The sequence below is a fragment of the Syngnathus acus genome, chromosome 10, assembly GCF_901709675.1.
Source record: "Syngnathus acus chromosome 10, fSynAcu1.2, whole genome shotgun sequence".
Classification (NCBI taxonomy): domain Eukaryota; kingdom Metazoa; phylum Chordata; class Actinopteri; order Syngnathiformes; family Syngnathidae; genus Syngnathus; species Syngnathus acus.
The window spans coordinates 12,791,813-12,818,395 of NC_051095.1; the positions used below are offsets into that span (position 1 = coordinate 12,791,813).

Here is a 26,583-nt window from a genome sequence, read left to right on the forward strand (position 1 = left end):
TTTACTTGAACTCCAGCTTTGTACAAGGAATACATGATGTATGTTGCTCAAACTCTAAGAAACAGGGTTACTGTTATTTGAATAGATTGCATAATAAGAGAGGGTAAATACCAGAAAATGTTAATGGATCTGATATTGTAACAGCCATCGCGACATGGTTTTAAAACTAAACATATTGGTTACCTCAGAAAGTGCTCAGTGTAAAATGATAGACTATCAAGGTCATTTACAAATTACAACAATACTGTCTATTACATCGACAATGGAAAACAAGTTAAGAATTATGGATGGCATTTGTGTATTCTCCCCTTAATCTTATCCAATAGACTTTGGTTTATGACTTTTGGTACTGAACACATCACTGGCGCGCCTATTTCAGCAATCGAAAGACAAATTAAAAGGGTGTGGTGGTTATAAAAGGCTGCTGAAGCCCTTCCGATAAAGGGAAACTCAATCTTCTACTTGCGTAATGTTGACGTCATCATTGATTTTGAAACAAGAACAACATAAGAACAACATGTAAACATCCAATTCCATTCAAATCAAATATATATTGTGTGTTAAATGTTGTCCACTCTGCATCCATTGCAATCGACTCATTCTGGAAATGGGAACCTGCCATCTACATTTTCAAGGTTTCTCATTTTTTCCTAATTGGGGTTTTGTGAGTTTTTCCTTGGACTCCTAGGAGTTAAGATCAGGGGATGTCGAGAATAATTATTAACTATGGCCATGTGAAGCCCTGTGAGACGTTTTTGTGATTAAGGGCTGTATAAATAAATTTGACTTGATTGATATATATATATATATATATATATATATATATATATATATATATATATATATATATATATATATATATATCAGGCAAAAGGCAACTTTTGTTAAATTTTTGTCATCTCTGATAAGAGCGGATATCGTTGTATTTGAGGAGGACTAATTAAATTACTACATCCATGCAATATAAAGTATTACATGCACTGCATATTGGATATACCTTGTCGCCTACAGAATGTCCAGATAAGCACGAAATACAGGTGAATGTCAGGGGCGTGTCCTGGGGTGGGCGTTTCCTAAATCGTGCCCACCCACAGGAATCATTTACCCATCCAATGAAATCTCCAAAAAATACTGTTATTTCAACTCGTGTTCATAGCTTCCCGTTATTGGCATGAAAATGCACCGCTACTAATTGGCCATTTTGAAGGTGTGGGCATTACTAGTGCTGCTCCTTTACATCAGCGAACCACAGCGACACTTACATAGTAATGCGGTACACAGACGTGGTCAAGTGAACAGCTAAACCTTCAAAACAACCATCATCTGCATGTATGTTTGAATGCACAGCACTGGAAAGTACGCCATAAAATGCAAGAAGTGTGTTTTTAGTCGGTTCTTTCTATCTTGATTGATTTTTCTCGTATGTACGTCTAGTTTAAGGAAGTGCAGGTCGCTGCAGGAGGAACAAGACAGCAGTGGGCAGGACTAGGACTTTCAAAACCAGAAAATGGCGTGTGTAGAATGAACGTGCCACACAGCAAAGACAAGACGCATTGTGTGCACACACGACGAGGTCATACGAGATGTCTGATGAGATCTGTCATTTGTAGCGCGTTTTTGTTACAGCAGAGGTGTAAATCACGCAATGTTCCACGCGGGGACATTTGACCACAGGACGTGCTGCTTGACTGACGAAATGTGAAGGGAAATATCAGCGATCGGATGTTTGCACATTAACAATCAGGTAATGACGCTTTTGTCCGAACGAGATACCGCGGGTAGATTGCTAGAAATGTTGCCTGAGGCTGTAAATTAAAACGTGTTATTATGCCGCTCATTGAGCTCAGCCTCCATACTCCACAGCCCCTCCTTGTTTTGCTGCTGACTGCGATGTTGTGTTTACGTGCAAAACAGCCTGTTATCGGCGAGCCTTACATGGTTTGACGTTGACTTGACATCCGATGATGGAATATGTTCTAAAACCTTGGAATGGCGGCGTTTATTAACTGTAAACACACGAACTGGGCCTGACAGCGATGCTATAGGGCCCATAGCGATGATAACAACATTGTCGTGTGTAAACAATCCGTGCTACATTCGCCGGTGTGCAAAATGTTGGAGGAAATTGAAGTTGTTGTTTTTTTCTTGATCATGCAAGTGCAAAATTACATAACCGACTGGATAGTCCTCATCGGACACCGTGGCCTCCAGTCATAGCAACAAGCATTTGAACATTAATTTCCGGTTGCACTGTTAATTGTTATCTCCTAATAATTCTCAGGGGGAAACGGTTAAAAATATGTTCTACGAATTATTTCACGTTCACGTACAATTGTGATGGCATTTCTTCGAAGTGGCATCAAACGGTGTTAACAAATTATGTTGCGTTTGCCAGATTACAGTTTGTTGTGTCGCTATAATGTAACTGTACTCATAATTAACCTAAACAAAGTATGTACAGTCCTTGAATAACAGCGTAGGCACACTTTTCAAACACGCGTTGGTTGATCAAGTACGTTAACACTAACGTTACTACAAACTTGTAGTTGAGCCACTTGTTTATCGCGGCGATCTTTTGTTTCATGTCGGAAAACAAACGTTTGTTGGTACGTAGCATCCATCGCTGTCTGGACGTCTGCTGTCTGTGTTTGTCGCGCTGTGATTGGCTAATCGAACACAGGGGGCGTGGCTTCGCAATAACAATGCAGTGTTGGGAGCGTGCACGCGGCAATCGAGATTTTCTTTCTTCGATTACAAAAGAATAACTTGTATTTCTTTTAGTATCATTAAAGCTACCCGGAATACGCTACGACTAACAGGTGGATTTATTTGATTGTTTACGGTTGCTGGGGAGACGTAGCCCCTCCGCTGCAAAAGGAAAGCGTCTGTTAGCAGTCTAGCAAGCAGGACCGTCCGCGAGCAGATCGGGGGATATATATTGGCAAAGGAAATGGTTGTGGACTGAATTCGTAGGACGATATCATATCGAGTGACATACGTCGTTTGGCGGCTGTCATACACAAGGATAAGTGGATGGGAGACGGTATTTTGCAAGCTGGAACACCTGCCATCTCTTCTCACGGAGCGCCCAAACTAGCCACGAAAGTAAGCGCTTAAGCTACACTAACTCGTATTACCACTGAGATTCGTGCATACCGGGTGAATGCTTCTCTTCTGTGCAACCCTTCTTTTGAGACACTTGTTTTTGTTTGAACACTAATATCCCGTGTGCTCGCCGACTGTCCTTGCTAGGTTGGACAAAGCGTTAGCATAGCTTTGCTAACGTTGCTAGCTCATCTCTCCTTCAACAGGGGACATCGACTTATCCCAATCAGAAAGGAGCCCTTAGCTGCCGCCATGGTCCTGTCTCGAAGACAGCCGGTTGTGCGTGCACAGCTTCGTGCGATAATCCGAAAAAGTTGTGCAACACTAAATTGGAGCGAAATGGAAGAGAGGCGATTGCTGCTGCAGCTTTTGTTGTTGCTTTGTCTCGTGAGCACATGGCTTCCATGTTTTTGTTCAGTCATGTAACAGCGACCCCTATTTGTACCCCGAGGACGGACGTTATTGTTTAAAATTAGTATTATTATTTTTGCACACCAATTGATGAATATAATACCACAGGATTTTAATAATTTACGAATTCAAAACTGGGGAATGTTTTGCATGTGAATATATGCAGACGAGGAGTTTTAAGACTGAGTTTGAATCCTAGCTTTGACCATCTTGGAGTGGAGTTTGTTGTTTCAGGCTTCTAATTTTCTACAGTTAACTGACATTGGCTGAGTTATGGCCTGGAGTTGGAGACTATTGGCTTCTTACCTCTCCACGGAGTACTTGTTGGTCCCTGGTACTTTTAAGGATGTCAGAAACTCCTGTGGTTGCAGAGTTCATGTTTTTTGCCACCTTGAGAGTCCTCCTCTCGCTGGAGTGTGTAGCGAGTTGATGGGCAGACTAACAGCAGACAGATAAATGAATGGATTTCAAAGTACTCGTCACAAATCAGTGAAGTGGTGACAACCAGCAGACAATGAGACCTGCCATGATGCTAATCGGGGTGTATTTTGGTCAGGGTGTATTCCGGATGGTCAGGTTTTATTTTATTACGGACAACCCTGAAACAAGCACACCATTGTTAATTTCGGGGATTGTTTTTTTTCCCCTGACCTCCTTCCGCATTCCAGTAATATGCATGCTAGGCTAATAGAAAATGCCAAATTTTCCATTGGTGTGAATGAAAATAGTTGTTTAGTGACTGGTCCAAGGTATACTCTGCCTGTCACCTAATGTCATCTGGAATGGGCTCCTGCCCAAGACCCTAACTCGGACAATGTCACTAATGGAAATTAATGAATGGACAAACAGTCTGAACATGCTGTTCCACATGGGGCAGAATCAACCACTGAAGATAAAAAATCCCGATCACTATTTATTGTGTGGATTTTTGTGAAATAAAATAATCTCTTCTTTTTCAGGGTTAAGACAATCGGAGGCAACATCCAAGTGCCTCCTCCACTGTGTAGTTTCCTTTCCCGGAGAGTGGCTCGTCTGCACGACGTCACCAATGCGACCATGGGAAGTAGCAGTAAATAGGCTGCCCCCAACAGCCCCCTTGAACCCGAGGAGGTTCCTTGGAGAGCCCTGTAACGCCCCTGTGCATCTCAGGAGAAGGTACCGTTGAATACAGTATGTTGTGCAGTTTGTTTGTCGATACTTTTTGTGTATGCCAATCCTACTGCACATGAAATTGAATAATTTGTGTGTGATAGCTTGCATCTTTTGTTTTCTGACACGGCAGTCCACCAGTGAGACGCCAGTGGGGGCTACGAGACAGACCTGTGCTGCACACTTCCCTGGTCCAGGATGAAAACCGCCATCTGCTTTTCTCCCAACATCACCGACCGGTTCCTTTAGATGAATCCAGACAATATAGCCACACCAGCACAGCACCACGCATGCTTCACCCTGCGGCCCACCTACCCCAGCAGAGCCCCATCATGGTGGATCTACATGAGCAGGTAGGCGGGGGGCCGGCAATTATTTCATCGACGTGCCCTAGACCCCCGTTTTGTTTTGTTACGTTTTTTTGGGAAACGGGCGATATTATTATTTTTTTTAATTAAAAATGAAGGCTTCTAAAAATGCCCAGTCGGCACGCTCCCTCTGATTGGACAGTATTTGGCTAACTGCTGCTGCCTAGAGGCCTGGCGTGTTTGTTAACACGCTTAAAAACACACCCATGCGGTTTCCTGTGGATGTGTGTCCACTTTCGTTTTTTTGCTCTTATTTCAGATGCCCCAGGGATCTGTTCCAATATCATACACTGTTACGACGGTGACGACCCACGGATTTCCCATCCATACCGGGCAGCCTTTACCGGGGTGCAACACTCAGCAGCTCCCAGCATGCTCGGTAATGTTCAGCGGACAGCTCTCTCTGCTCTGCTGCCTTCCTCCTCCTGTGAGTTTGAAAGGGGAAAGCCCAAATGTCCGTGGCTTTCATGTAGCGCTCGATAGCAACCGTGCAGTCTGTCTTTTTTTTTTTTTCCTGATAAGATACAATGTGTCTTGTGAAATAGAAACATTAGTGGCATGAATTTGTTGTCGACGAAATGAAGTCGCTTTAAGTTGTGTTCTGTGCTGCTTGATCATGCCCGGCATTGGGGCAACACTGTTGGTGCTGTGCGTTTATGTAATATTGTCACTTGGTGTATATCGATGACATGCTTTTAACCAGGGTTGTGCGATGTGTCTAACATGTGCAAATTGTCCATTCGTAGTTTAGCAAGTGAAAAACTAATTGTTGAATGGGAATCTTGTTGTGATTCCCTCCTACATTTGTTTGTCATTCCTCATGGAAGGAAGGAACAAGGAAAGAAATGTTCACTGCGCAGTGAAAAAGATTCTTCATGATGGTTAATACATTTAAATAGATAAAAGTATTGTACTTTTATAAAATGAATATTTCAAAGAAACTTACAATTTCTAATTTATGTATTGACACTTTCAATGGAATGGGATGATCCTGCTCTGAATCTCTGCGTAGATTCTTGTGTAATTTTGCCTGGAGGAGTTGTAGTGTGGAGTGGGTCATCTTGACATTAATGACTACATATTGTTCTCCTTCACATCACGCTTGAGAGGGAATTTAATGTGCCTCAGCTCGTAGCGGCAAGTCGTGCGCTCCAGTATGCCCAATTGTCAGAGTTCTGTTGATTGATGAATCCCTTAAGCTGAAATCAGAATCAGCACAACCATAGAATGAAGACAAGAAAATCACAAAAGAGTTCAGCAAGCTTTCCTTTACATTTGTCTCGTCGCCCAGCCCTACCTAAAGCATGTTTTTGAAAACAATGAAAAAAGCATTTTTAGAACAGGTGGAAGATGAGTGTGAAGTATGTATGTGTACATAAATATGGTTCTCTTGCTGTGCTTTTGTCTCCGCTCAGCTCATACAGGCATGTACCATGCAGCATCTGCCGGTGTCTTACCAAGCCTTCCCACCCCTGATCTCCAGCGAACATTTTGTATTGCACCCAAGCCCACCTGTACCCCCGCACCAGCCGCCGCCGCACCTTGCTCCTCTGAGCCAGTTTGTCCCTTTACAGCCGCAGCACCCACGCATGGTGAGTAGTCCTCACCAGCCGCCAGCAACTCTGTCAAGGCTTTTTGCTCATTGAGCTGATTGTGTTCAGCCTCTACAGAGGGTAGAGAATGAAGTTGACCTAAGAGGGGACCAGCACCCATTGGGAACCTTCACCTACCCTCCCTCACACCACCCACCAGCGCTGCCTCCTTCTCTGCCCATACAGTATCTTCCTCAAGAGCCTCTGCATCAGGAGCTTCCCTTCGGAGTGGTAAGTGGCAGGCCTCTGTTTGGGCGTTTGCACACAGTCCACATTATCTTCCCCCAGTGGATGCAACTTTCCCCCAATTAATTTACAATTTAACCATTATATATGATGTGGATTAGGAAGTGTCATTAGTGTGATGAGAAGAAGCGTTTCTTTCTTAAAAAAATATGTAAAAGCACTTATCAGTGTTATATCAGTTGAAGAACGCACTTTATTTATTTATTGTAATCCAATGTCATGTCTCATGTTTGTACGCATTTTAATCCACGATTGTTTGTCCCACCAGCCATACCCCCACATGCTGCCCCGGCGAGCAAGTGGACAGAGATACAGGCTGCAGCAGCCTCTCCCTCCTCCCCCGCCGCCTCCATCCTACTACCCAGGCTTCCTCCCTTACTTCCTGTAAGTGTGGACAAAGATCATATCCCGAGAAAGACGTGACCAGTGCACCTGTGTCACTGGCCTATGCTTTTGCTAAGGATTGCATTAACCGTTTGTTGTTCTTTCTTTGCGCAGCTCAATGCTTCCTGTGCCTCCAACCGCAGTGGGCCCAGCCATCAGTCTCGACCTTGATGTGGATGATGTGGAAATGGAGAACTATGAGGTGAGTTGGGCATCCTTTTATGGCTCAAGATTTTGGAACACAATGCTACGTACAGTAGTTCCAACAGAGTATATCTCAAAAACATGTGAATATAATATAGTAGGTTGTTTGCATACATTTGGACGGTGCAAAAAAAAATAATTTAGTTTTTCCCCTCAGCAATGTTATTAAAGATAAAAGCAATTTACTCACAGACTCAGCACTTCATTAAGTACACTTTGTAGAAATCCTACTTTTTGTACACTATACAAGCCATTTAAGAGTGGATTTTCTCTGCAGGCTTTACTGAATCTGGCCGAGAGGCTGGGTGAAGCGAAGCCACGAGGACTCACCAAGGCCGACATTGAGCAACTTCCCTCCTACAGGTTCAGCTCAGAGAATCATCTATCGGAGCAAACGCTGTAAGCCACCCATTTCTCTTTGTCCTATTTTTCATTGAAGTGTATTCAAGCGCCCCCCCCCATCCCCCATGTCATTTTCTTGCCAGTATTGATGTCAGCCGCTTTTTTGCTAATTGGCGTTTGTCATTAGAATTGAAGATTGAGACGTAGTTTCCGTGAAGTATTAGCTTTATATTGCAATAATGACAAGTTGAAGGTGTAGGATTTGGTCTGAAACGACAAATTCACTTCACGTTTAAAATGGGTTTTCATTCACTTTACATGTTTGCAACGCTGTCTTTTTTTTTTTTCCACAGGTGTGTTGTGTGCTTTAGTGACTTTGAGTGTAGGCAGCTACTTCGGGTATTACCTTGCAACCATGAATTCCACGCCAAATGTGTGGACAAATGGTTAAAGGTAAGATGACGCGATCACGATACAGTTGTGGTGTGTTGGTACGTGACTTTGCTCCACTTGCGCTCCAGACCAATCGCACTTGTCCCATCTGCCGGGCCGACGCGTCGGACGTGCACCGAGAGGCGGAGTGAGAGGCGGAGTGGGAAAAGCTTCGCCCGTGCCAGAGTTAGTCCTAAAGCTGTGGACACCCGCCACTAACTAACCACCGCTAACAACCCACTTCCTAAATAATAAGCAATCCGCGATGGTTCCCGGAGGCCCCGGTACCTCTGCTGTGCTTCATTTGTCCCGAGTCTTGTGAAGAAAAAGAAAAAAAAAAAGTCCCGCTGCAGCCTGAAGGCAGAGCGCTGGGATCACCAGCTGGTTCTTTATCTGGCCTCCCCACTTCCTTGTTGCAGATTCCAAAGAGTTTCCCCATCCGTGCGCATTATTTGCTGCTTTTGTTTACAGGGTTGCATTAGTTGAATTTAGTGGTGAAGAATGGTAGGCGGGACGCGATTCAAGACAAACAGGATGCGTGGAGAAGCACCGTAGATGCATGTTAGTGCCGGCGAAACCGACTGCTTCATATGTATGTCCTGCAATACTCGATCGATCCTTTTAGCCCTCTTTTGTTAAGCCTAAGCTTTTAGACTGCAAGTGATGCGTGTCTGCCACACGCTCCTTTCTGGAACTTATGTATCCAAAAAGATGTCCCGGGTTCACGGACCGGATCACTTCGAAGTCCTCGAGCGTAACTGCACAAGTGCTACGGCTATCTGCGTGCGTGCGTGTATGTGCGTTTGTCCTGTTCACAGAGCCAATGTATTGTGTAACCACTGGATACAGGGCGGCATGCTGGGATTTGCATGAACTGTTGATTCTGACTAGCAATATTTAAACCAAGCATTACCACCAAAATGAACCAACTTGAGGGGGAAAAAAAACAGAAGAGGCATACGAAAAGAGCAGCTTGCTTATGTGGGAAAACGAGCATTGAAACGGATGCAAGTTGTCCCATCCGGGCAGCAATCTGTTGCAAAGGGGCGGCTTTTGAATGGACTTTTTACTCTTCCTGTTTGAGGAAGATGTGGCCATCGATGTTTGTTTGTTTGTTTGTTTGTGAGCCAAATCTAATATATAGATATCGCCTACTTTTCCAGATGTTAGACCTGCCTTCTTATTATGACCTTGACAAGCACAAACCTATTACTAATCCTGGCAAATACTGTGTCATTTTCACCATTTATTAAAAGGTTTTATTTATTACTTTGTAATCTCTTTGAGAAAATGAGTTGAAGGAGACCGTGTTGGGAGCACTAACAATGTTTTGTGTTTATCTTCTGGTAACGTGGTCATCAGCTTAATGGTGGTTTTGGAGGGGAAAACAATGTGTACGTAGAACTTGCGCGTGAATGCTTTTAGATTTGAAGACAGAAGAATGTCGTAGAAGTCACTGGTGTTCAGTCGTGCGGAAACGCTGTTGGACTTCTACTTTCCCGCTTGTTTTGCGACGTTTTGAGGGAAAAAAAATAGCAAGCACTAACAGGCAGTTGTAAGCGTTGCTTTTGCGTGTAAAGGGATCTTGCCTTTTTCTTTACTTCAGTGTCTTAAGTGAATGTGAGTCTTTAACGTGTGTGCCATCTTCAAAAGAAAAGAAAAAAAAAGAAGCCATTTAATGAGTTCTACCCACAGCTTTGAGAATTAATCTACGTGTACATACATATCTATTCGCAGGCTATATTGTACATTTAAAAAAAAAAGAAAAAACTCAGGGCCACTCGGTATATGAGGATACAGGACAAGAGTCTGTCAAATGGGAAGGATGCCATGAAAAGGAGCTGAATTTGTGTTGGTCATTTTCCTCTGACCACAAATAATTTCTTGTAAGCAATTATTATATGCTCTTATGTCTGAAATAGTACACAGTTTAAAGACAAGGCATGTTTTCAAAAGGAAATAACAACTTTAAAAAAAAAAAAAAAAAAAGAGGCAACGTACCGAAGTCATTTTACAAACCAGTTTGACTTTTTGCTGTGGTCCAACTTCTCAATGTGCGCACACTCCTACCTAATCACTCCAGAAGGTGTTTGCATGCTTACAAAAAAAGACAGAGCGAGAGAGAAAGAGAGGCGAGCAAGCGCGTGAAGGACAGCTTCAAATTTGCTGGGGTCCTATTTACCGGCGCACAATATGCATGCTTGTCATCCAATTCCAAGTCGGCTTCTGGAGGTTTGGATCTTGTCGCTCAGCTGATAACTGCCATGCATTGTACTGCACATATTTCTAATAATAGAACTGAATGACTACAAGATTTTATTGCGCTAACTTCATTTTGTTGTGAGAAAAAAAAAATGGATTGGATCCATCAATTCTTAACATGCGTTGTGTTACTGTTCTTGCCCTAATGACTGAAAACAACCTGCTCTGAGACTACTGTAGTTTGATCAAAAAGCCATAGTGACAAGGTGCTAGATGTTTTGCTTTTAGCTACAAAAACTCACTTGCGTGAATGCAATAGTTTGTCATGGATCTCATGTATTCTTAAAGCATGTTATACTAATAGCCCAGTGGAAATCATTATAATTATAGTTTAAGGGTTTAAAAAAAATTAAGTGTTGTCATACATATGCCAGTGTAGTACTGTACCTGCCTCTTGGGCACTTGCGCTCAGTGTATCAATATCTTAAAATGTATTGTTCACACGTATTTCATGTTTGATATTAGCGCTTATTTTTGGGAGTATCTAATAAATTGACATTATCTAGCCACCCCACTAAGGAAAAAAAACAACCTCCCACTGAAGCAGTTTATGATTAAGACAACACAGAATAGAGTCTTGTAGTCTTTCTGTTAACTTTCTTCAATAATCTCACATCTTGTCTGGTGCAAAAAAAAAGCAAGTGTTCCAATAAGCAGCTAAAAATTGTTGGATTTGTGATTGATTGCTTTATAGATGCCATTTAAGGTTTACCTATGATTGTTTTCTTTTTTTGGGGGGGGGCTGTGGTGGGATCTTGGTTTACTGTTCTTACCCTCCCTGGTCGTTAAAGGGGGTCCTCAGCCCACCCACCAACAGAGCCAGGGGCACGTGTTGTGTGTTAGGCAAATATATTTTTGCTTTGGTACTTGCACATTTACAGTTACCTCATTTCTCCATGTTTGTATTGCGGGGGGGACGGAAACTAATATATATATTTACACACACATATATATATATTACTTAGAGGAAATGGTTGTTTTGATTTTTCATTCCATTGGAATCATTGTTTGTAGCATTTAACATGAACTAGTTAGTGTATTATATGCATCTGTATACTGTTTGAACTTTTTAAGATTTGTACTTTTTTTAAATGAAAGTTGCTAGTTATGCTTTACCAAGTAGTGCAATCATATTTTTTTTAATTGTTGTTGCTGATCAGAGAGGGTTGTTCACTAATAAATGTATTACATATACAAATATGATGCTTCTTTCATTTCAAACTGTGACAACAACCACAAGTGTTCAATAAACCCACATTTAATTTTATTTTAAATTTATAGTTGGGGGGGAAATTACATCTTTACAAGAGCTTATTCGGAGATTACAAACAAAGCGTTGATGATGGCACACTAGCAGAGCATGCCACATGAAAAAAGCTGTGGCCCCTTCTGTGAAACTTCAGCCTGCTTTGTACAGCCAACATGCATCTGGTCATTTAATGACACAGATGAATTGGGGGGGGGTTCCATGTTTATGAACACTTACGTACAGGTCACTCGTTTAAAACAGGGTTCCCATGTTACGTTTAAGTCTAAATCTTGCTCCATCTAATGATTCATGTAGAGGTTAAAAAAAGGAAACTCAAGTGTCCATCTGCCAAACGTTTTTTTACAATAGTAAAACAAAGCTAAGGCTTTCGAAAGTCTTCGTTTCCCAGTAGATCAATAGGTACTCTAAGGTCATTTTGGTCATGCATCTGGTTAAGCGAGAGGTTCAGCTACTTGTTATGAGTACTTTCTAAGTGGAGGACTCACCAGCCTCTTCAATTACTACTGGAGTTGTGGGTAAAGACAAGATAAACAGGCATCTGATACACATGATGAGACTTCCGAGGATGGAAAATGCTCGAGGAAGAACTTCAAGAAATATTTATTTGATAAAATCCAAGACTTTCCAGGCTACTGGGAACCCTGCCCAAGGGGAGTTTTACATTAGTCCAGATTTTTACTCAATGATCCCATAGTGGCCATTCAACCAAAAAGGACAAAAAAAAAACAGGGGGAGTACAGATGTTCCCACACAGAAGTGGTTTGAGGTCTTTTTGTTTGTTTGTGGTGTTATGTTTTAATCGTCCGTAAGATCCTGAACAAAAAGGACCTCGGAACGACTAAGTCCTGCCTCTTTCAGCGTGGGAGGGTTGGGCTGCTCCTCGGTCGGAAGGCAGGGTAGCACCCGGCGAGGAAAATTGGTGACAATCTGAAACTTCTCCGGGCTTTCTTTCAAGGAGAACAGGAAGTCATAGATTACCTGAGAAAGTAAAAACGAAATGAATACATGATATATATTGCATTAAAGACATTAACAGACTTGAAATAAAACGTGGACCATCTTGTAACTATGTTTCAGGAAATTGAAAAATTAATTGAAAATACATTTGACATACCACAGAGAAGATTTTTTGTTCACAACCTTGACAATTTGGAATGATTAAGAAAACTTTCCAGTACATAATACGAGGCTTGATAATGCTGATAACGTGGTTGCTCTTCATTGGCCACGCACGCCAAAGTCAAAAACCCATGAGATTATGGAAAAAATACAGAACAGAAATCATTAACTGAAAATATTAAAAAAATCATATAATTACAATTTTACTCTACAATGGCAGTTCCACACTTTTATAAATTCAAAGGTATAAACTTTTTATTTATTTTTTTGCATGAATGTTAAGTGGTTAATTCAAACTAGGTTGCGAACATGAAGTATTAAATAAAAAAATAAAAAGAATCTTAAGTACTGGGTCCAGCTTTGGCATACACAAAAGACGTGGACTCACTGTAAGTGACTGCCCAAAGAGGAATCGTCTTTCCACCCGCGTGTCATTGGGCAGCTTGAACACTATTTTGACACTTTCTGGATCGTCCGCAAGCGGCTCTGGTGGGAGACATTCAGACTTCCTCTCCTTCTCCTCTTCCAGTGTCTGGTGAAACACGATAGTAGTGTGACCCGGACTGTTCGTTTAATTGACCTTATGAGTCATGATGTACACAGTGAGACTCACTCGTCGTCTCCTCTCTTCTGCGAGAGCGCACTGCCGGACCTTCTCCTCCTCTTGCCTCCGTTGCTCCTCCTCTTCCCGCTTCTTTCGGTCCTTCTCCTGGTCGGCAAGAAGGGAGATACGGTACGCCATGTCTTGCTGTTCTCTTAGTGCTTGGGTCTGACTCCTCTCCTCTCTGAAAACATAAAACATTCACCCACAGTGAATCCTTGCTTTGACGCGGTTCCTCTTATGCACCTAACCTATATTGCAGAGGCAGTATTTTATTTTATTTTTTTTATACAGTACCTATACATACATACATACACATATTACATATACATACATGAAGCGTTGTCACTCTAGCAGCTTTTTGAAACAACCCTCATCATAAACATGAGGTTCAAACTAGAATTCAGTTTGAAATACAGTAAAAAAAAAAAAAAACTCCATTGTGGTTTGCCCATTCGCAGTCCTATCTCATGTCTATTTTACATGACCCGATTCAAGTAAAAGCATGCGTCTGAATGTTGAGCTTTCAACTCTTGCACAGAGTCGTACGAGTTGTTGCGCTATTGTCAGTACCGTTCAAGGCGCTCAGATGTCAGATATGTTTCGTTGGCATCCATAATGAAGGTGAGCTGACTGACAAAGTCCCCGGGCTGGATGAGACCCTCAAGGCGGCCGACGACTGTCATCTTGCGGTCCTTCAGCATGATCATGGCCAGGAATGGATAAGTGTTCTCGCGCAACGCTTGGGAAACTAAATGGAATGGACAAAAGCACTTAGGAGGTGACACTGCGACTTGCAGTTGATATTGTCGCTGTGAAAATAAGACATGAACACACATCGGGGAAGTTTTAAAACATGTCAACCTTGTCTGTAAATTTCACCTCATTTTATACAATTGGCACAAATGTGTAACAGGCCAAGTCCTACAACAAGTAGTTTGTCTTTTTTGTTGTTGTTGTTGTTGCATTTTCATATGTTGCCTAATTTTGGTCACAAGGGCCTGTTATTATGTTTGGAGTCATTACTGTGCAATAACATCCTGCTCTCCACACCTTTTTTGAATTGTCTACACTGTTTGTACTATGTGTCCTCTCCATCCATTGCAGCCTGGTCATCCTGGAAGAGGGACCCTCCCATCTGTGGTCTCTTCTCAAGGTTTCTCATTTCCCCTAGCTGGAGTTTTGAGTTTTTCCTTGCCCTCTTGGGAGTTTAAGATCAGGGGATGTTTGAGAATATTTGCCATTTTTCACATGTCCTGAGTGTTGTTAGTCACCTAAATGTTGAACAGAGGCTGTGATTTACCGAAGTCAAATTCCTTGTTTGGCACGCTCAAACATGGCGAATAAAAACTCTTGAATCTTGAATCTTATAGTGGAGGAGAAGTGTACAGATTCAGACTCAGATACTTTGAGGAACAGTAGCAAAACCAAGAACACACTTTCCCAGATTCATACTTCCCTTTGTCCCCAACTGAAAACAACACACCGTCATTATTGCTGCTGAGTGTTGAGTAAAATAGGACCATTTGTTTACCTCTGTAGCCCTCAGGCTTGCTTGTTGAGCATGCCCAGAACAGCATTCGAGTGTTGACGAAGGTTACCACCTCTTCTGTACATAATGTGGAGCTACAGAGTAACAGAGGAGCACAAAATTAACCTCTTCTTAAAAAACAAAAAGGTTCATATGCTTTTAGAACCTTTGGAGACAGCAAAATGCTAACAAGCACATGAGACACAAGCGTCAACATCATGTCTTTTGAACGAAGGTTTGATGGAAACTGGAATAAGAATCAAGACACGTACCGGCAAAACTCATCAGTGTCTTGATGATCCTCTCCATGAAGGTACACTAAAAGATAGCGGAGCTCTCGTTTGGCATCATTCAATGCCTGTCAACATATAGAAGAGAAGTCATTATAAAATGGTGTGAGACTAAACAATAGGATTTTCTAGGCTAACACAGTTTATATACTTAATGTTAACGTACTTGCAGTCTTTTAAGCGTTCACTACCACAGTTTCACAGAATTCTCCCAAACAAGTGTGGTGTAAACAACAGTAAATATTCCAACAGTAATGCAAACAAAACTGTGGCATTATCACTTCAGCTTTGCAATTTTCAAATAATGGGATGTAAACACGGACTGCACTTCTAAAGTTTGGAACTTCTCTAGACACTATAAAATGAACGAAATATGTAGATTCAAACGATGAACGAACGAAATGAAAGAAAGGTCGGTATGTGTTTTTCAAATTTGTAGCCTTTGCTATTTGAAATTTGCATTCTACTACATTGCGATGTCAATGAAAATTTACGTAACTGTTCACCCCTACAATTGACAAAATTCTTAACAATTCTGAGCAAGTGGCAAACAATTACTCAAGCAAGCAAATCTCTGAACTCACCTGGCTGTACGCTCCCTGGTAAAAAACAGGATGTGAGCGACCGTACTTTTCCTCAAAACTATGAATAAATGAAACAACATCCCCAACGGGGTCTGTAACACGACCACGGGGGTTCGGCCTCACAAACCGCAGCGCAAATCTGGAAGACAAAAGATAGCGCCTCTTTGTGACATTTCCACAAGACCCAGACCATGTCAATAGGTGATTCTTCTTACCTGAATATGTCCAGAAGCGTGTAATATGTAAATCTGAAAGGTAGCATGATCAAGTAATAACTCCATCCCAGCAAACCCTGAAATATAAAGCCAATTAAATCCATGAGTGGACAAACACGCAAACACTTTCATTTGGAAATCTTATCAGGGTGTTTAATTTTGGATTTGATGGCCACTCCAGAGTAGAGATGCACCGATCCGACTTTTTCAGTTTCGATACCGATGCCGTGGCTTTGCGTATCGGTCGATACCCGATACCGATCCGATATTATGGTTGACTTAACAAGCTACATACCTCTACATGTGGAACAGAAAAGACTAAAGGCAATGGCATCAGGCATGACTACACAGTTCATTCCTAAGACAAAATGTAACAAGATAAAGCAGATTCATGCAATGAACTATTTATTTGTAACAAAAATTGTGCAACAGCAGCAATAAAGTGTATCAGCATTTAAATTCAAGTAAATTAGGATACAAACTTCTTAAAAAAAAAAATACAAATGTTGCAGCTGAAACTGCACTGGGCAAATATAGAAAGGGTGATCAAGCACACAGTAACCAAATATTAAAATAAATAGTAAACATGTAAACATTAGGTGCCGTTCCACATCACTCATGACCTGTTGATGCTCTAAAATTTAGAGTCTAAATGCTCATTTAAGCAGCAATGAGAAGTGCTCCCTGAAAACAAGCTCCGCTTAGTACTAGTACTATAACTGGCAGTACTACCACCACCCCTGGCAACATTAGCTTTGCGGACATTACAAACTGCCGTCGAGCTAGTTGGCGTGTTCAGTTTAAAGTACCTCCACACAGCTGACTCTTTCGTTCGCTCCATGTTTGCGTTTGTTTAGAAAACTCTCGTGGATGCGGCACACGTGCTGCTGACGTATGACGTAACCGCGTCCCGCGGCACACGTGCTGCTGACGTATGACGTAGCCCGCGTCCCAATAGATTAAGGAAAGGATCGGCTCACAGATCGGCTGCATTTTCCGATACCTGATCCATCAATTTTGTTGATATCGGGGCCGATATCCGATCCAGATATCGGATCGGTGCATCTCTACTCCAGAGACTTATTTGTATAAAAGCAATAAAGAGTAATATTTTCCAATACAAGACACCAGACCTACCCTGGGTTGTGGCCGGGAGACAATATAACTATATACTCGGTGGTCTGTTGTGTTGACCTCTAATGGTCTAGATGGCTGGGGGTTGAATACTCTGGGCACTCCTTCCTCCTCGTTGATCCTATCTTGTACTGCAGCCTGAAAGACAAAAAAAAAAAAAAAAATCAATTATGGCTCCTTACAAGAAAACTCACATAATGACCACGCACAAAAAGTTCAGGAACATGGGGGGGAAAAAAACTATGACCCCCCCAATGGCAGGATCATCCTCATTGGTCACACTCAAATCTCTGCTACTGCTTGTTCATTGGATGTGGTGTTTAAAATAGCATACAGTACATGTATTTGAGGCTATATTTTTTAAAAAAGTTAATGTCTTGAGCTCTATGAATGTGAGTTGTTCCAGTGCATATCTATACCAGGCCTAACTGCAGCCACAATAATTTAGATTTACAACGTTGAACATTATTATCTTTGTAAAGGCCAAATGTTTGATGTTTGTGGCTCACATATATGTGGTGTGGGCAAATGTGTGACTTGTCAGTAAATGAAAGCTTTGACAGGTTACCTACCTCAATGTTCCAGTTATGCTGCTCTAATGTGCGTCGACATTGATCGATTGATTCCCAGCCAGTAAGATCCTGTCAGAAACAGAATAAACGCCAAACGGTACTTGACAAACTGCAAAATTAACATCAAACAACATTTCTATCACAAAGCAGCAACACACAAGTTAGCTAAGGAGATGCTAGTTCTCGAACTGCCCATCGAGGAAACGGCACTGTGGTACGACGGCGGATTAAAGGATTGCGTTGGATCATTTTCATTATAATGACATGGAAAATGGCCAGAAATGACTTTAAAGACATGTGTCAAAACTTTAGTGACAGCTCGACCCTGACGATAGTGATAAACTGCACTCATCGAAAACAAGGAGACGGCGATGTAGTGAAACCAGAGCCAGGATCTGAGAAAAGCCAATCCAAACTAGTGTTTAATTGACACCAGGTCATTACGTCGGTGTCTCTGATAAAGACAATCGATCGTCTGCGATTCAAGTCAACTAAGCCCTCTTTAAAATGGGCTAACTTGTAAGATATGCAAGCTAATGCTAGCTTAGGTACCAACGTTAGCTCTGAAGTTGACCAATATCGAAGTTGTCTGTGTGAAGTAGCAGTGACAGTTTGGCCCGACGGTGCTAGTTGCTGCTCGACGGGGACACCCCATTGCATGATGCCGCAAATACAGTGGCTTTGGATCGTGTATTAGACGTCGTTTACCTGAAAATGTATGAGTTTTTCGTTCTGCGCCTGCGATAATTCAGGCTCGTCTGGCGCCGCCATCTTAGCTCGCCAATCACCTAGCCAGGCTCGGCGACGTCAAAGCAGGAATTCGCTGAACTCGAGAACACGCTGCTGACACCTAGCGGCCTGGATGACAGACCTTCCCACTAACCGCAAATCAACCCGAGGAAAATCGAGTGTCAAAAATGTTTTTGATATTTTTTCTAATGCAACACATACACGAAAATTGGATCCATCAATTCGCACCATCACTTAACCTCGTCAGGGTCACTAAAACCTTTCATAACTGAGTTGGGCAAAAGCCAGACTTCAACCAGAACTTGTCGCCAGTCACAGGGTACATATAAACAATCATTCACATACTCCACACAGGATGGCCAGAGCTGAGATTCAAACAGAGAACCTCAGTCAAAACAGGTTTTCTTTTTACATGTGATACATTATTATGATATTTCTTGGGCATTCATCATAGCCAGACGATAAGTGATCGGCTCGACTCACTCATTTCATATTGTGTGCAACCTTCCAACTTTAATATTGTCCATGAAAAGCAGCCTCATACCTTTAATGGGCTTTCCTACGTATTAACTCACTACTTGAAAAAATGATGGGGTAGTGTACAAATAACAGAAATAAAGTAGTTATTTAATTTCATTCCCAATGCCTCAAGGAGTCTGGAGTAATAACATTCACATTAGAGCACAGTGTAAAACTGAATGTCCCAATTTATTGTTGTGCCTCATTACTTTTTTCCCTCCACCATAATGATGTGATAACCAAATTTGGTCTTGACAGGGGGGTCTGTGTAAACAGGCTTATCCATGGAAGATACAGCCAAGTTGAAGGCAGCCTCTTGGAAAGGTCCAACCATGGATCCTCGCGTCATCCAACCCAGATCACCCTGTCCAAAACATGAAACAGCTAAAACAGTGGAAAGACATGAATTGGCACAATACTAAACTCGGTATAGCAGTTAATTCAAAGGAATGACTTGAATTAAGGATGGTCTTACTCCTTGTCTCGCTTTGTCTTCACTGTATTGTGATGCGACTTCGCTGAAACGAACTCCCGCTTTCAATTTCTCCATGGCCTCCATGCATTTTCCATGTTTTTCGCAGAGGATGTGGCGAACCTGGGGAAAATGTACATGTGACTACTTTGTCTTAGGTTACCCAAGTAAATAGACAGAGCAATGAGATTTCAAACCTTTACAGCAGTGCCTCCTTTTGGTGTCTTCTCCTTCTTCTCAGCTTCTGCACTTCCCGATGCACCTCCTGAGCACAATATTCAGAAATGACGATAATATATAACAATGATAATAATAATATCGCTGCAATAAGAACTAATATCATGCGATCTGGTGCAGAAGTACGTCGCTATAAAGACAAAATTACACATTTTAAGAAAAAATGCACAACTAGGGGGGCACGAACCTTTGGCACCCTTGCCACCTTTGCCCTTTGGTGGCATTTCAAGAGACTGTTCGGTAAAATTTAAACTAGCGAGAAAGATGTAAACAACACTTTCGAGTACAGGCTCATGCTTTATCTTGTTTGCGCGTGCGCAGTGGACGAGTCTTCTTCTACGGCGAGACATTGCTACTTTAAAGCCAGTTCATGCTTATTCTGCCCTCTAGTGTACAATGTCTTTGACACAAAATGTTTTTTGCTAAACATTTGAATGATTTTATTCTGTGGCATTATAACCCTCCTAACCTGATCACTAATTACCAAAAAACAAAAAGGTAATTATGTGAATGCATTTTAATGTACATAATTTAAATTCTACTCATTTTTTCCGACATGCTTCTTCATCATTCCAAATTCGACATATTCCAAAAATCCACACCATGCGGACTTTTTATTTCTACAATCACAGTGTTCCCGCAATCCCACGTTTTCACCCAAAAATTCCCCATTGATTCCCAAAGACCCTTGGAATGATTTTCAACATCATTAGATAATAATTCCACATCATTTAATATCCTTTAAGGGAAGGTCATATCATTCCACATCTACATATTGCACTTTTTCCACCAATATCATTCCACATCATTCAATATCATTCCATATTATTCCACATAATTTCATATTTATTCATTATATATTTATGCATTTTGTAATCCAACATTTTCTGGGAGTTCAGGTGCTTATCCACATTGTTTTATATTTGCTCAACTACATCTGGCAATATATATTTGACAATAAATGATAACTCATTAGCTATTGTATTGTTCGGTGTGTCACAAAAACTGATTTACAATACTGAAAAGCGTTGGACCTAGAAACAACCTAAAATTATTCATTAAAGTGTGGCATTTATAGTTGTTGTTCTGGATATAACGTTTACTCTTTTGAAACACACAAAAGAGATACATAAAATGAATGATTATGAGCCAAAAGCACACTAAAAGATTCCACTTTTAAGAGGGATACAAATGATTAAACCCCGTAAACATTTATTAACACAACACAAAGAAACCTCTCAGTTTTCAGAGCGTCTGGTCTCCATAGCAACTACAACACAAAAGACCTTCCCATGCAGTAGTCTTGTAATAGGGCAGATGGCCCAACGGTTTTACTCGAGACAATGGACAAGTACGAGAAGGTGATGTGTTTGGGCCGAGGAGCATCAGGAGAAGTTTTCCTGATGAGACACGTTGAGTCGGAGAGGCTACATGCAGTCAAGAGAATCAAACTGGAGAGCGCTCGGACACGGAGGGCTATTCTTCAAGAGGCGGAGATCATTAGGAAACTGAAGCAGCCTCACATAGTGAACTGCAATGAGGCTTTTGTGAGCCCTGATGACAGCTTTATTTATATTGTGATGGACTACTGTGATGGCGGGACATTAGATGACAGAGTCAAAGAGAGGAAACCTAGCGACTTCTTTGCAGAGAGTACTATTATGGGATGGTTTGTGCAGGTCGCTCTGGCTGTGAGTTACATACATGAAGTTAAAATACTTCACAGGGACATCAAAACCTCAAATGTGTTGCTAACAAAACAAGACGTGGTGAAGTTGGGTGACTTTGGAGTATCCAGAATGATGACGAGCACAGCTGACATGGCCTCCACGTGTGTGGGAACTCCTTGCTACCTAAGCCCGGAACTCTGCCAGGATGTTCCTTACAGCTCCGAGTGTGACATCTGGGCTCTGGGCTGCCTGCTCTACGAGATCTGTGCTCTCACGCCTCCATTTGTAGCCTGCAACCTCCTCAGTCTCTTAAACAAGATCACCAAAGGAGAGTACGAACCGGTGCCTGAACTTTACTCTCAAAATGTTTCCTCTTTAATCCAAAGGATGTTAAACATTGAACGCCAAAACAGACCCAGTGCTGCCTGTATAGTTAACAGCTTCTTTGTGCAAGATCACTTGCAGAATATTCAACGTAACGACACGCTGAATAACGATACGGATGTGGAGGAGGAGGATGCCTGTGCTGGTGGCTGCCTCTACCCTGACGACTTTGACGAGGACGAGGAGCGAAGTTTGTCTCCTTTGGAGGAACAGAGCCAACATTCGTTCTCATCAACAAGGACACATTCTGCTGAGCTTCTCGGTAATTGATAATGGAACATTTAAACACTTAGGGCAGTGTTTCTGGAAATTTTTTTACATCAAGTAAAATGTCAAAACAATACTTTCTTATGTATTGCACTTAAAAGTCAAAAGCAAAGTCAAGTAAAAAAAAAATGGAGACCAACAATATGTTATGCGGGCCTACGAGTCTAAACACGGTATTCTGCTTAAGATTGTGTGTGTGTGGAATTTGAGTTAAAGGTAAAAATACATACACGGTTTATCATCATCATCCTCATCTCAGCCTTGTTCCTTTTGTGCAGACATACAGTAATACCATACAGCATACATTAAAACCCTTCTCATATTTATTGGCAAAGATAAAAACAAAGGACATTTTTGCTGTAGTTATAAAAATGTAAAATTGTAGTTTCCGTTCATTATCGTTTGTTTTTGCACTTTTGTTTTTATTTATTTGCAAAAAATAATGAAATGACCTTAGTCCCATCTCACACCTCAAGTCAGCTGAAGCTCACCTGTGATACTTAATGAGGATGGAAAATGGATGAATGGGGTTGAAGTTAAGGCATTCAGATGCTTCCACATCACACTCAACCAAGTCAGTGATCTCATTTAGTTGGAAAAACATTGTCCACCATATCTCAGTAAGATGAAGTTTATTGATTCCAAGAGAAATGTATGAACTAGCCCAACATGTCTGATTTTATTAAGTATGACTCATCACTATGTGTGAACGGTATACAAATCTATTGTCTTATTTCCTGTAAGTGTAGATTTGTGTGTACTAATTGATGGTTTTCAGATTTGCGTAGCAAGTATTTTTTGAGAGGGGATGATTCTTCATAATCGGCTTTCTGAATTTTGAACCCTGAAATAGAAGCTACCCAAGGGAAACTATCTAAGAGGTTTTGAAGGGGAACTCAAAAGTGTCTCAACAGAAACTAAAAGCTTCCCCTCAGGGGTGTTTTGCATGTCTGACCTTAACCTAAAAGTTCACTTGTCATAAATGTGACGAATGAAATGGAAATGTGTACAAAACTACCAGTTCGTCTCTGTGCTATTAAAAAAAGTCATCCCTGATGTATGCTTTGTCATACCGCACAATTTACATAAATGCTATGTCAGTGTATCGAGAGTCCTAATTTGAATACAAGCATAGATACTGAAAATGTTCCTTGAAATCTGAAACCCCCTTAAATTTCTTTTTTTTTTGTTGACAATCTCAAACCACCTTAGATTTACATTTCCAATTTATTAAATTTTTCGTTGACAAACTAATCCTTATTCTCTCACAGTGTTTTCACAGTCTTGCCAGAATGTTACGGACCAAATTGAATATCCGGATGATTTTGAGGAAGATGAGGAAGAGGACAAGTGTGCAGAAGTGGCTTATGGAAATCACACTTCCACTCTTGACTGCGATGATTCCCTGGTTGAGTTCCAGCTCTGTGATGCTGGAGGAATGCTCGTTACACTGAAGGCCTTAAAGGAGAAGGCCTAAAAATGCACATTTGAACAGACTGTGATGTGTCGGTGTGTGTGTGCGTGTGTGCATGTGTGTGCATGTGTGCGTTTCAAACTATGTTCTATAGAGCAAAAAGGGCATTTGAGGTCAGAGGCTCTTTTCAGAATGTATGTGACAGCATAGTTGTTGTTCTAATTTTGGAGCCAAACACACCACACGATATGTTGGTGCAAGTGAAGCATGAAACATTCATTTGTGCATTGACTCTAGATGTATTGCGACAAGGAGTAAATAATCATTCTTCTAGATGTACGATCTCACAGAGATAAGGTTGAGGACCGAAGCAAACATGTTACAGCATACGGATACGGCTGCAGAGTTGCAAAATTTTGATAGGAATTTAGGCTGGGTAATTTACAAAACTGGAATCTTTCTATGAGAGTTCTGGAGCATAAATCTCAATTTTCAAACATAAGTGTAAACATTTTGTTGAGTCACAAAGACATCTATACAAAACATTACCAATGTACTAGGGTGAAGTCTGGTAGTTTTAGTCAGGATTATGCCAGCCTAGATTTTGTATACTTTGCAATATTTACGATAAATTCCCTAATATGAGACAAGCACCAACTTTTTCAGTTCTTATAGTTTATTCCCTTCTATTTGCATGAATTCCCGTTTATTAAAAAAACAACTCTAATTTCCAGTAAGGTTTCCACTTCTCTGACCCCATTAATGAGGCTAATAGTACACAATGTTGTATTTTATATGGCTGCAGCTAATTATTATTTTAATAATTAATTCATCTGTCATTCATTTTGTTGATCAATTGATGAATCAGAAACATGCTTTAATTTCCACGCTTTTATCAAAAAATGACATTATTTCAAATTGGTTGTGCAGCAAATACACAAACATCGACTATTAAAAAAAATCACCAATTACAGTAGTTGTTGATTAATCGATTATTTGTAACACCTCAAGTCGTTGATTATTACTCACTGGCTTTGAATTACCATGGAAAGTCAACAAGTTTCGTCTAATTCAGCAACAAGTCGATCCCCTGAACATGCAGGTAATCTACATTCAACTGATTGTTCTACCTTTATGAAACAATTTAAATAAAAAATGGAAGCCAGGAAATGTCATGCTCTAAAGTGTGGTCTCATTAGCTTGTCATAACTAACATGGATGATTTTGTGAAATGTGAAGTGGGTGTATTTACTGGTACCAAAGCCAACACAACTGCAGATACAAATGGAAACCAGCCAACTCAAGTACACTCAAGCAACAGTCTCAGCAAAATGTCCTTTGCCACAAAAAGTACATGAATAGGATTCAACACAATTGTATTTAGCTAGTCAAACACATCCATCCATCCATCCATGTACACAAAAAAAACAAGTTAGTCTCTGCAAATAATATAAGTATCTGTTGCACTTTTACATAAAAGTACCGTAATTTTCGGACTATAAATCGCGTTTTTTTCCATAGTTTGGGTGGGGGGGCGACTTATAATAAGGAGCGACTTATATGTGTTTTTTTTCTAAAGATTTCCCCCCAAAAAAAGTGAAACCGCAATAAACGAACCGCGATGTAGCAAGGGATTACTGTAATTTGAATTTCAAGTGACGTCAGCAGCGTGACGTCAGCAGCGTGACGTCAGCAGCGCGACGCAGCGTGGCGCGGCGTTTGTTTACAAAGATTGATCACGGGATGACGAAGATGACGAAGGGCCCCACGTACTACCGGCATCATTAGCGGCTTTGTTTCTAAGTGACACGTAGGACGAAGAGTTTGAAGGATTTAAGGATTTGGAGTAACACAGAAGGTTTGAAAAACTATTATGGCTTTTACGCACGCCCGGTCCTACTCTACGGAGCTCTCTTTCACCTCCGTGGATTGAAGTCGGGGGCCGGCGCTCGGCCGGGTGGCTGTCCAGGGACGGTGGATGGGGCTCGGACATGGCTTTTACGCACGCCCAGGCCTACTCTACGGAGCTCTCTTTCACCTCCGTGGATAGAAGTCGGGGGCCAGCGGTCGGCCGGGTGGCTGTCCGGGGACGGTGGATGGGGCTCGGTCATGGCTTTTACGCACGCCCAGTCCTATTCTATGGATCTCTCTTCCACCTCCGTGGCTGGAAGTCCACGCCGCCACACGCCTGGAAGTTTGTTTTGTTAAATAAAGAGCCGTTTACCAAACCCACGTCTTTCCTTGTACTTTGTTAACGCTACAATCTAGTTATATACTAGATCTGTGGAATAACGATGAGGCCGATGTCAGGGCGCACGCGCGGCGTTGTTGACAAAGGACGAGGAATTCGATCGATGGATTTAATGATTTAGAGTGCACAGATGGTTTGATAATATTATTGCTTATATAATAGTTATTTGATATCTAATTTATATATCGTTATATGGGCCTGTGGAATATTTTGAAGTGCAAGCGCCGTCAGCATTGTTGACAAAGGACGATTGATGGATTTAATGAATTGGAGTGACACAGATGGTTTTATAAACGTGTTATTTATGTAATAGTTTTTTTAATAACTCTGAATGTTATGCCAGGCCCGTTCTCAGCTCTTTGTTTGTGTTTATGTCACGTTAGCATAACTATCGTTTAGCCTGTTGTTGCTCGTTCATGTCTGTTCTTGGTGTTGGATTTTGTCGAATAAATTGCCCCCCAAAATGCGATTTATACTCCGGAGCGACTTATTTGGTTTTTTTTCACTTTTTTGGGCATTTTATGGCTGATGCAACTTGTACTCCGGAGCGACTTTTAGTCCAGAAATTAATAATTAATAATTATATGCAACTCTCATGTCTAAAAGAAAAAATATTAAGATGGCTCAGTTGGTTTTGTATGTGCACACCAGCCTCAAGACTTGGGCATCTTAACGGAAATGTCAGATTGGTTAATCACCACACAATCTCTCAAGAGATTACGAAAGTTACACCTATTTGCATAATACTTGTAAAAACATGCTTTTCTGTTTCCATACAAACATAACTCATGGTAGTCATATTTTCCCT

At 41.3% G+C, this 26,583-nt stretch overlaps 4 protein-coding genes across 8 annotated transcripts; 2 read left to right on the forward strand and 2 right to left on the reverse strand.

The window, feature by feature from the left end:
* The first annotated feature begins 1,449 nt into the window (after window positions 1-1,449).
* On the forward strand, window positions 1,450-11,132 carry rnf44 (ring finger protein 44). Of its 3 annotated transcripts, none has more exons than XM_037261405.1 (11): window positions 1,450-1,744; window positions 4,476-4,671; window positions 4,799-5,018; window positions 5,293-5,460; window positions 6,449-6,625; window positions 6,695-6,856; window positions 7,140-7,255; window positions 7,370-7,457; window positions 7,737-7,858; window positions 8,155-8,254; window positions 8,323-11,132. In XM_037261405.1, exons 2-11 carry the CDS (start codon window positions 4,565-4,567, stop codon window positions 8,383-8,385), a joined length of 1,323 nt encoding a protein of 440 aa, XP_037117300.1. In that variant the 5' UTR covers window positions 1,450-1,744; window positions 4,476-4,564; the 3' UTR covers window positions 8,386-11,132. The 3 variants fall into 3 exon arrangements, with proteins under 3 accessions (XP_037117300.1, XP_037117302.1, XP_037117301.1); XM_037261407.1 differs by having other exon boundaries at window positions 1,452-1,744; window positions 5,293-5,412; XM_037261406.1 differs by lacking the exon at window positions 1,450-1,744 and adding an exon at window positions 2,666-3,105.
* A 605-nt stretch (window positions 11,133-11,737) lies between these two features.
* On the reverse strand, window positions 11,738-18,646 carry faf2 (Fas associated factor family member 2). Its single transcript, XM_037261404.1, has 11 exons — window positions 18,520-18,646; window positions 17,812-17,880; window positions 17,243-17,377; window positions 16,106-16,182; window positions 15,891-16,029; window positions 15,289-15,374; window positions 15,020-15,111; window positions 14,059-14,236; window positions 13,498-13,669; window positions 13,273-13,416; window positions 11,738-12,743 (listed from the first exon to the last, which is right to left on the reverse strand). The coding sequence occupies exons 1-11, from the start codon at window positions 18,580-18,582 to the stop codon at window positions 12,561-12,563; spliced, it is 1,338 nt and encodes a 445-aa protein (XP_037117299.1). The 5' UTR covers window positions 18,583-18,646; the 3' UTR covers window positions 11,738-12,560.
* A 406-nt stretch (window positions 18,647-19,052) lies between these two features.
* pin4 (protein (peptidylprolyl cis/trans isomerase) NIMA-interacting, 4 (parvulin)) lies at window positions 19,053-20,131 on the reverse strand. Its single transcript, XM_037262470.1, has 4 exons — window positions 19,977-20,131; window positions 19,750-19,817; window positions 19,556-19,675; window positions 19,053-19,444 (listed from the first exon to the last, which is right to left on the reverse strand). Exons 1-4 carry the CDS (start codon window positions 20,011-20,013, stop codon window positions 19,286-19,288), a joined length of 384 nt encoding a protein of 127 aa, XP_037118365.1. The 5' UTR covers window positions 20,014-20,131; the 3' UTR covers window positions 19,053-19,285.
* Window positions 20,132-21,065: 934 nt separating this feature from the next.
* Window positions 21,066-24,690, forward strand: nek12 (NIMA-related kinase 12). 3 transcript variants are annotated; one of them, XM_037262506.1, is made up of 2 exons: window positions 21,066-22,105; window positions 23,382-24,690. In XM_037262506.1, the coding sequence occupies exons 1-2, from the start codon at window positions 21,133-21,135 to the stop codon at window positions 23,585-23,587; spliced, it is 1,179 nt and encodes a 392-aa protein (XP_037118401.1). In that variant the 5' UTR covers window positions 21,066-21,132; the 3' UTR covers window positions 23,588-24,690. The 3 variants fall into 3 exon arrangements, with proteins under 3 accessions (XP_037118401.1, XP_037118403.1, XP_037118404.1); XM_037262508.1 differs by having other exon boundaries at window positions 21,066-22,092; window positions 23,381-24,690; XM_037262509.1 differs by having other exon boundaries at window positions 23,393-23,557.
* Window positions 24,691-26,583: the final 1,893 nt, after the last annotated feature.

What these genes read in the sequence shown, in the direction of transcription:
- rnf44 (XM_037261405.1), top strand. Translation starts at nt 4,565, where the DNA reads ATGCGACCATGGGAAGTAGCAGTAAATAGGCTGCCCCCAACAGCCCCC. An exon ending in CCTGTGCATCTCAGGAGAAG is followed by an intron (nt 4,672 to 4,798) that starts GTACCGTTGAAT and finishes CTGACACGGCAG; the next exon opens with TCCACCAGTGAGACGCCAGT. An exon ending in GTGTGGACAAATGGTTAAAG is followed by an intron (nt 8,255 to 8,322) that starts GTAAGATGACGC and finishes CTTGCGCTCCAG; the next exon opens with ACCAATCGCACTTGTCCCAT.
- pin4 (XM_037262470.1), bottom strand. Translation starts at nt 20,013, where the DNA reads ATGCCACCAAAGGGCAAAGGTGGCAAGGGTGCCAAAG. An exon ending in AGGTGGCAAGGGTGCCAAAG is followed by an intron (nt 19,818 to 19,976) that starts GTTCGTGCCCCC and finishes TATTGTGCTCAG; the next exon opens with GAGGTGCATCGGGAAGTGCA. An exon ending in AAGACAAAGCGAGACAAGGA is followed by an intron (nt 19,445 to 19,555) that starts GTAAGACCATCC and finishes TGTTTTGGACAG; the next exon opens with GGTGATCTGGGTTGGATGAC.
- faf2 (XM_037261404.1), bottom strand. Translation starts at nt 18,582, where the DNA reads ATGGCGGCGCCAGACGAGCCTGAATTATCGCAGGCGCAGAACGAAAAA. An exon ending in ACGCTTCTGGACATATTCAG is followed by an intron (nt 16,030 to 16,105) that starts GTAAGAAGAATC and finishes TTTGTCTTCCAG; the next exon opens with ATTTGCGCTGCGGTTTGTGA. An exon ending in CAAGCCTGAGGGCTACAGAG is followed by an intron (nt 14,237 to 15,019) that starts GTAAACAAATGG and finishes CATTCCATTTAG; the next exon opens with TTTCCCAAGCGTTGCGCGAG.
- nek12 (XM_037262506.1), top strand. Translation starts at nt 21,133, where the DNA reads ATGGACAAGTACGAGAAGGTGATGTGTTTGGGCCGAGGAGCATCAGGA. An exon ending in ACATTCTGCTGAGCTTCTCG is followed by an intron (nt 22,106 to 23,381) that starts GTAATTGATAAT and finishes ATTCTCTCACAG; the next exon opens with TGTTTTCACAGTCTTGCCAG.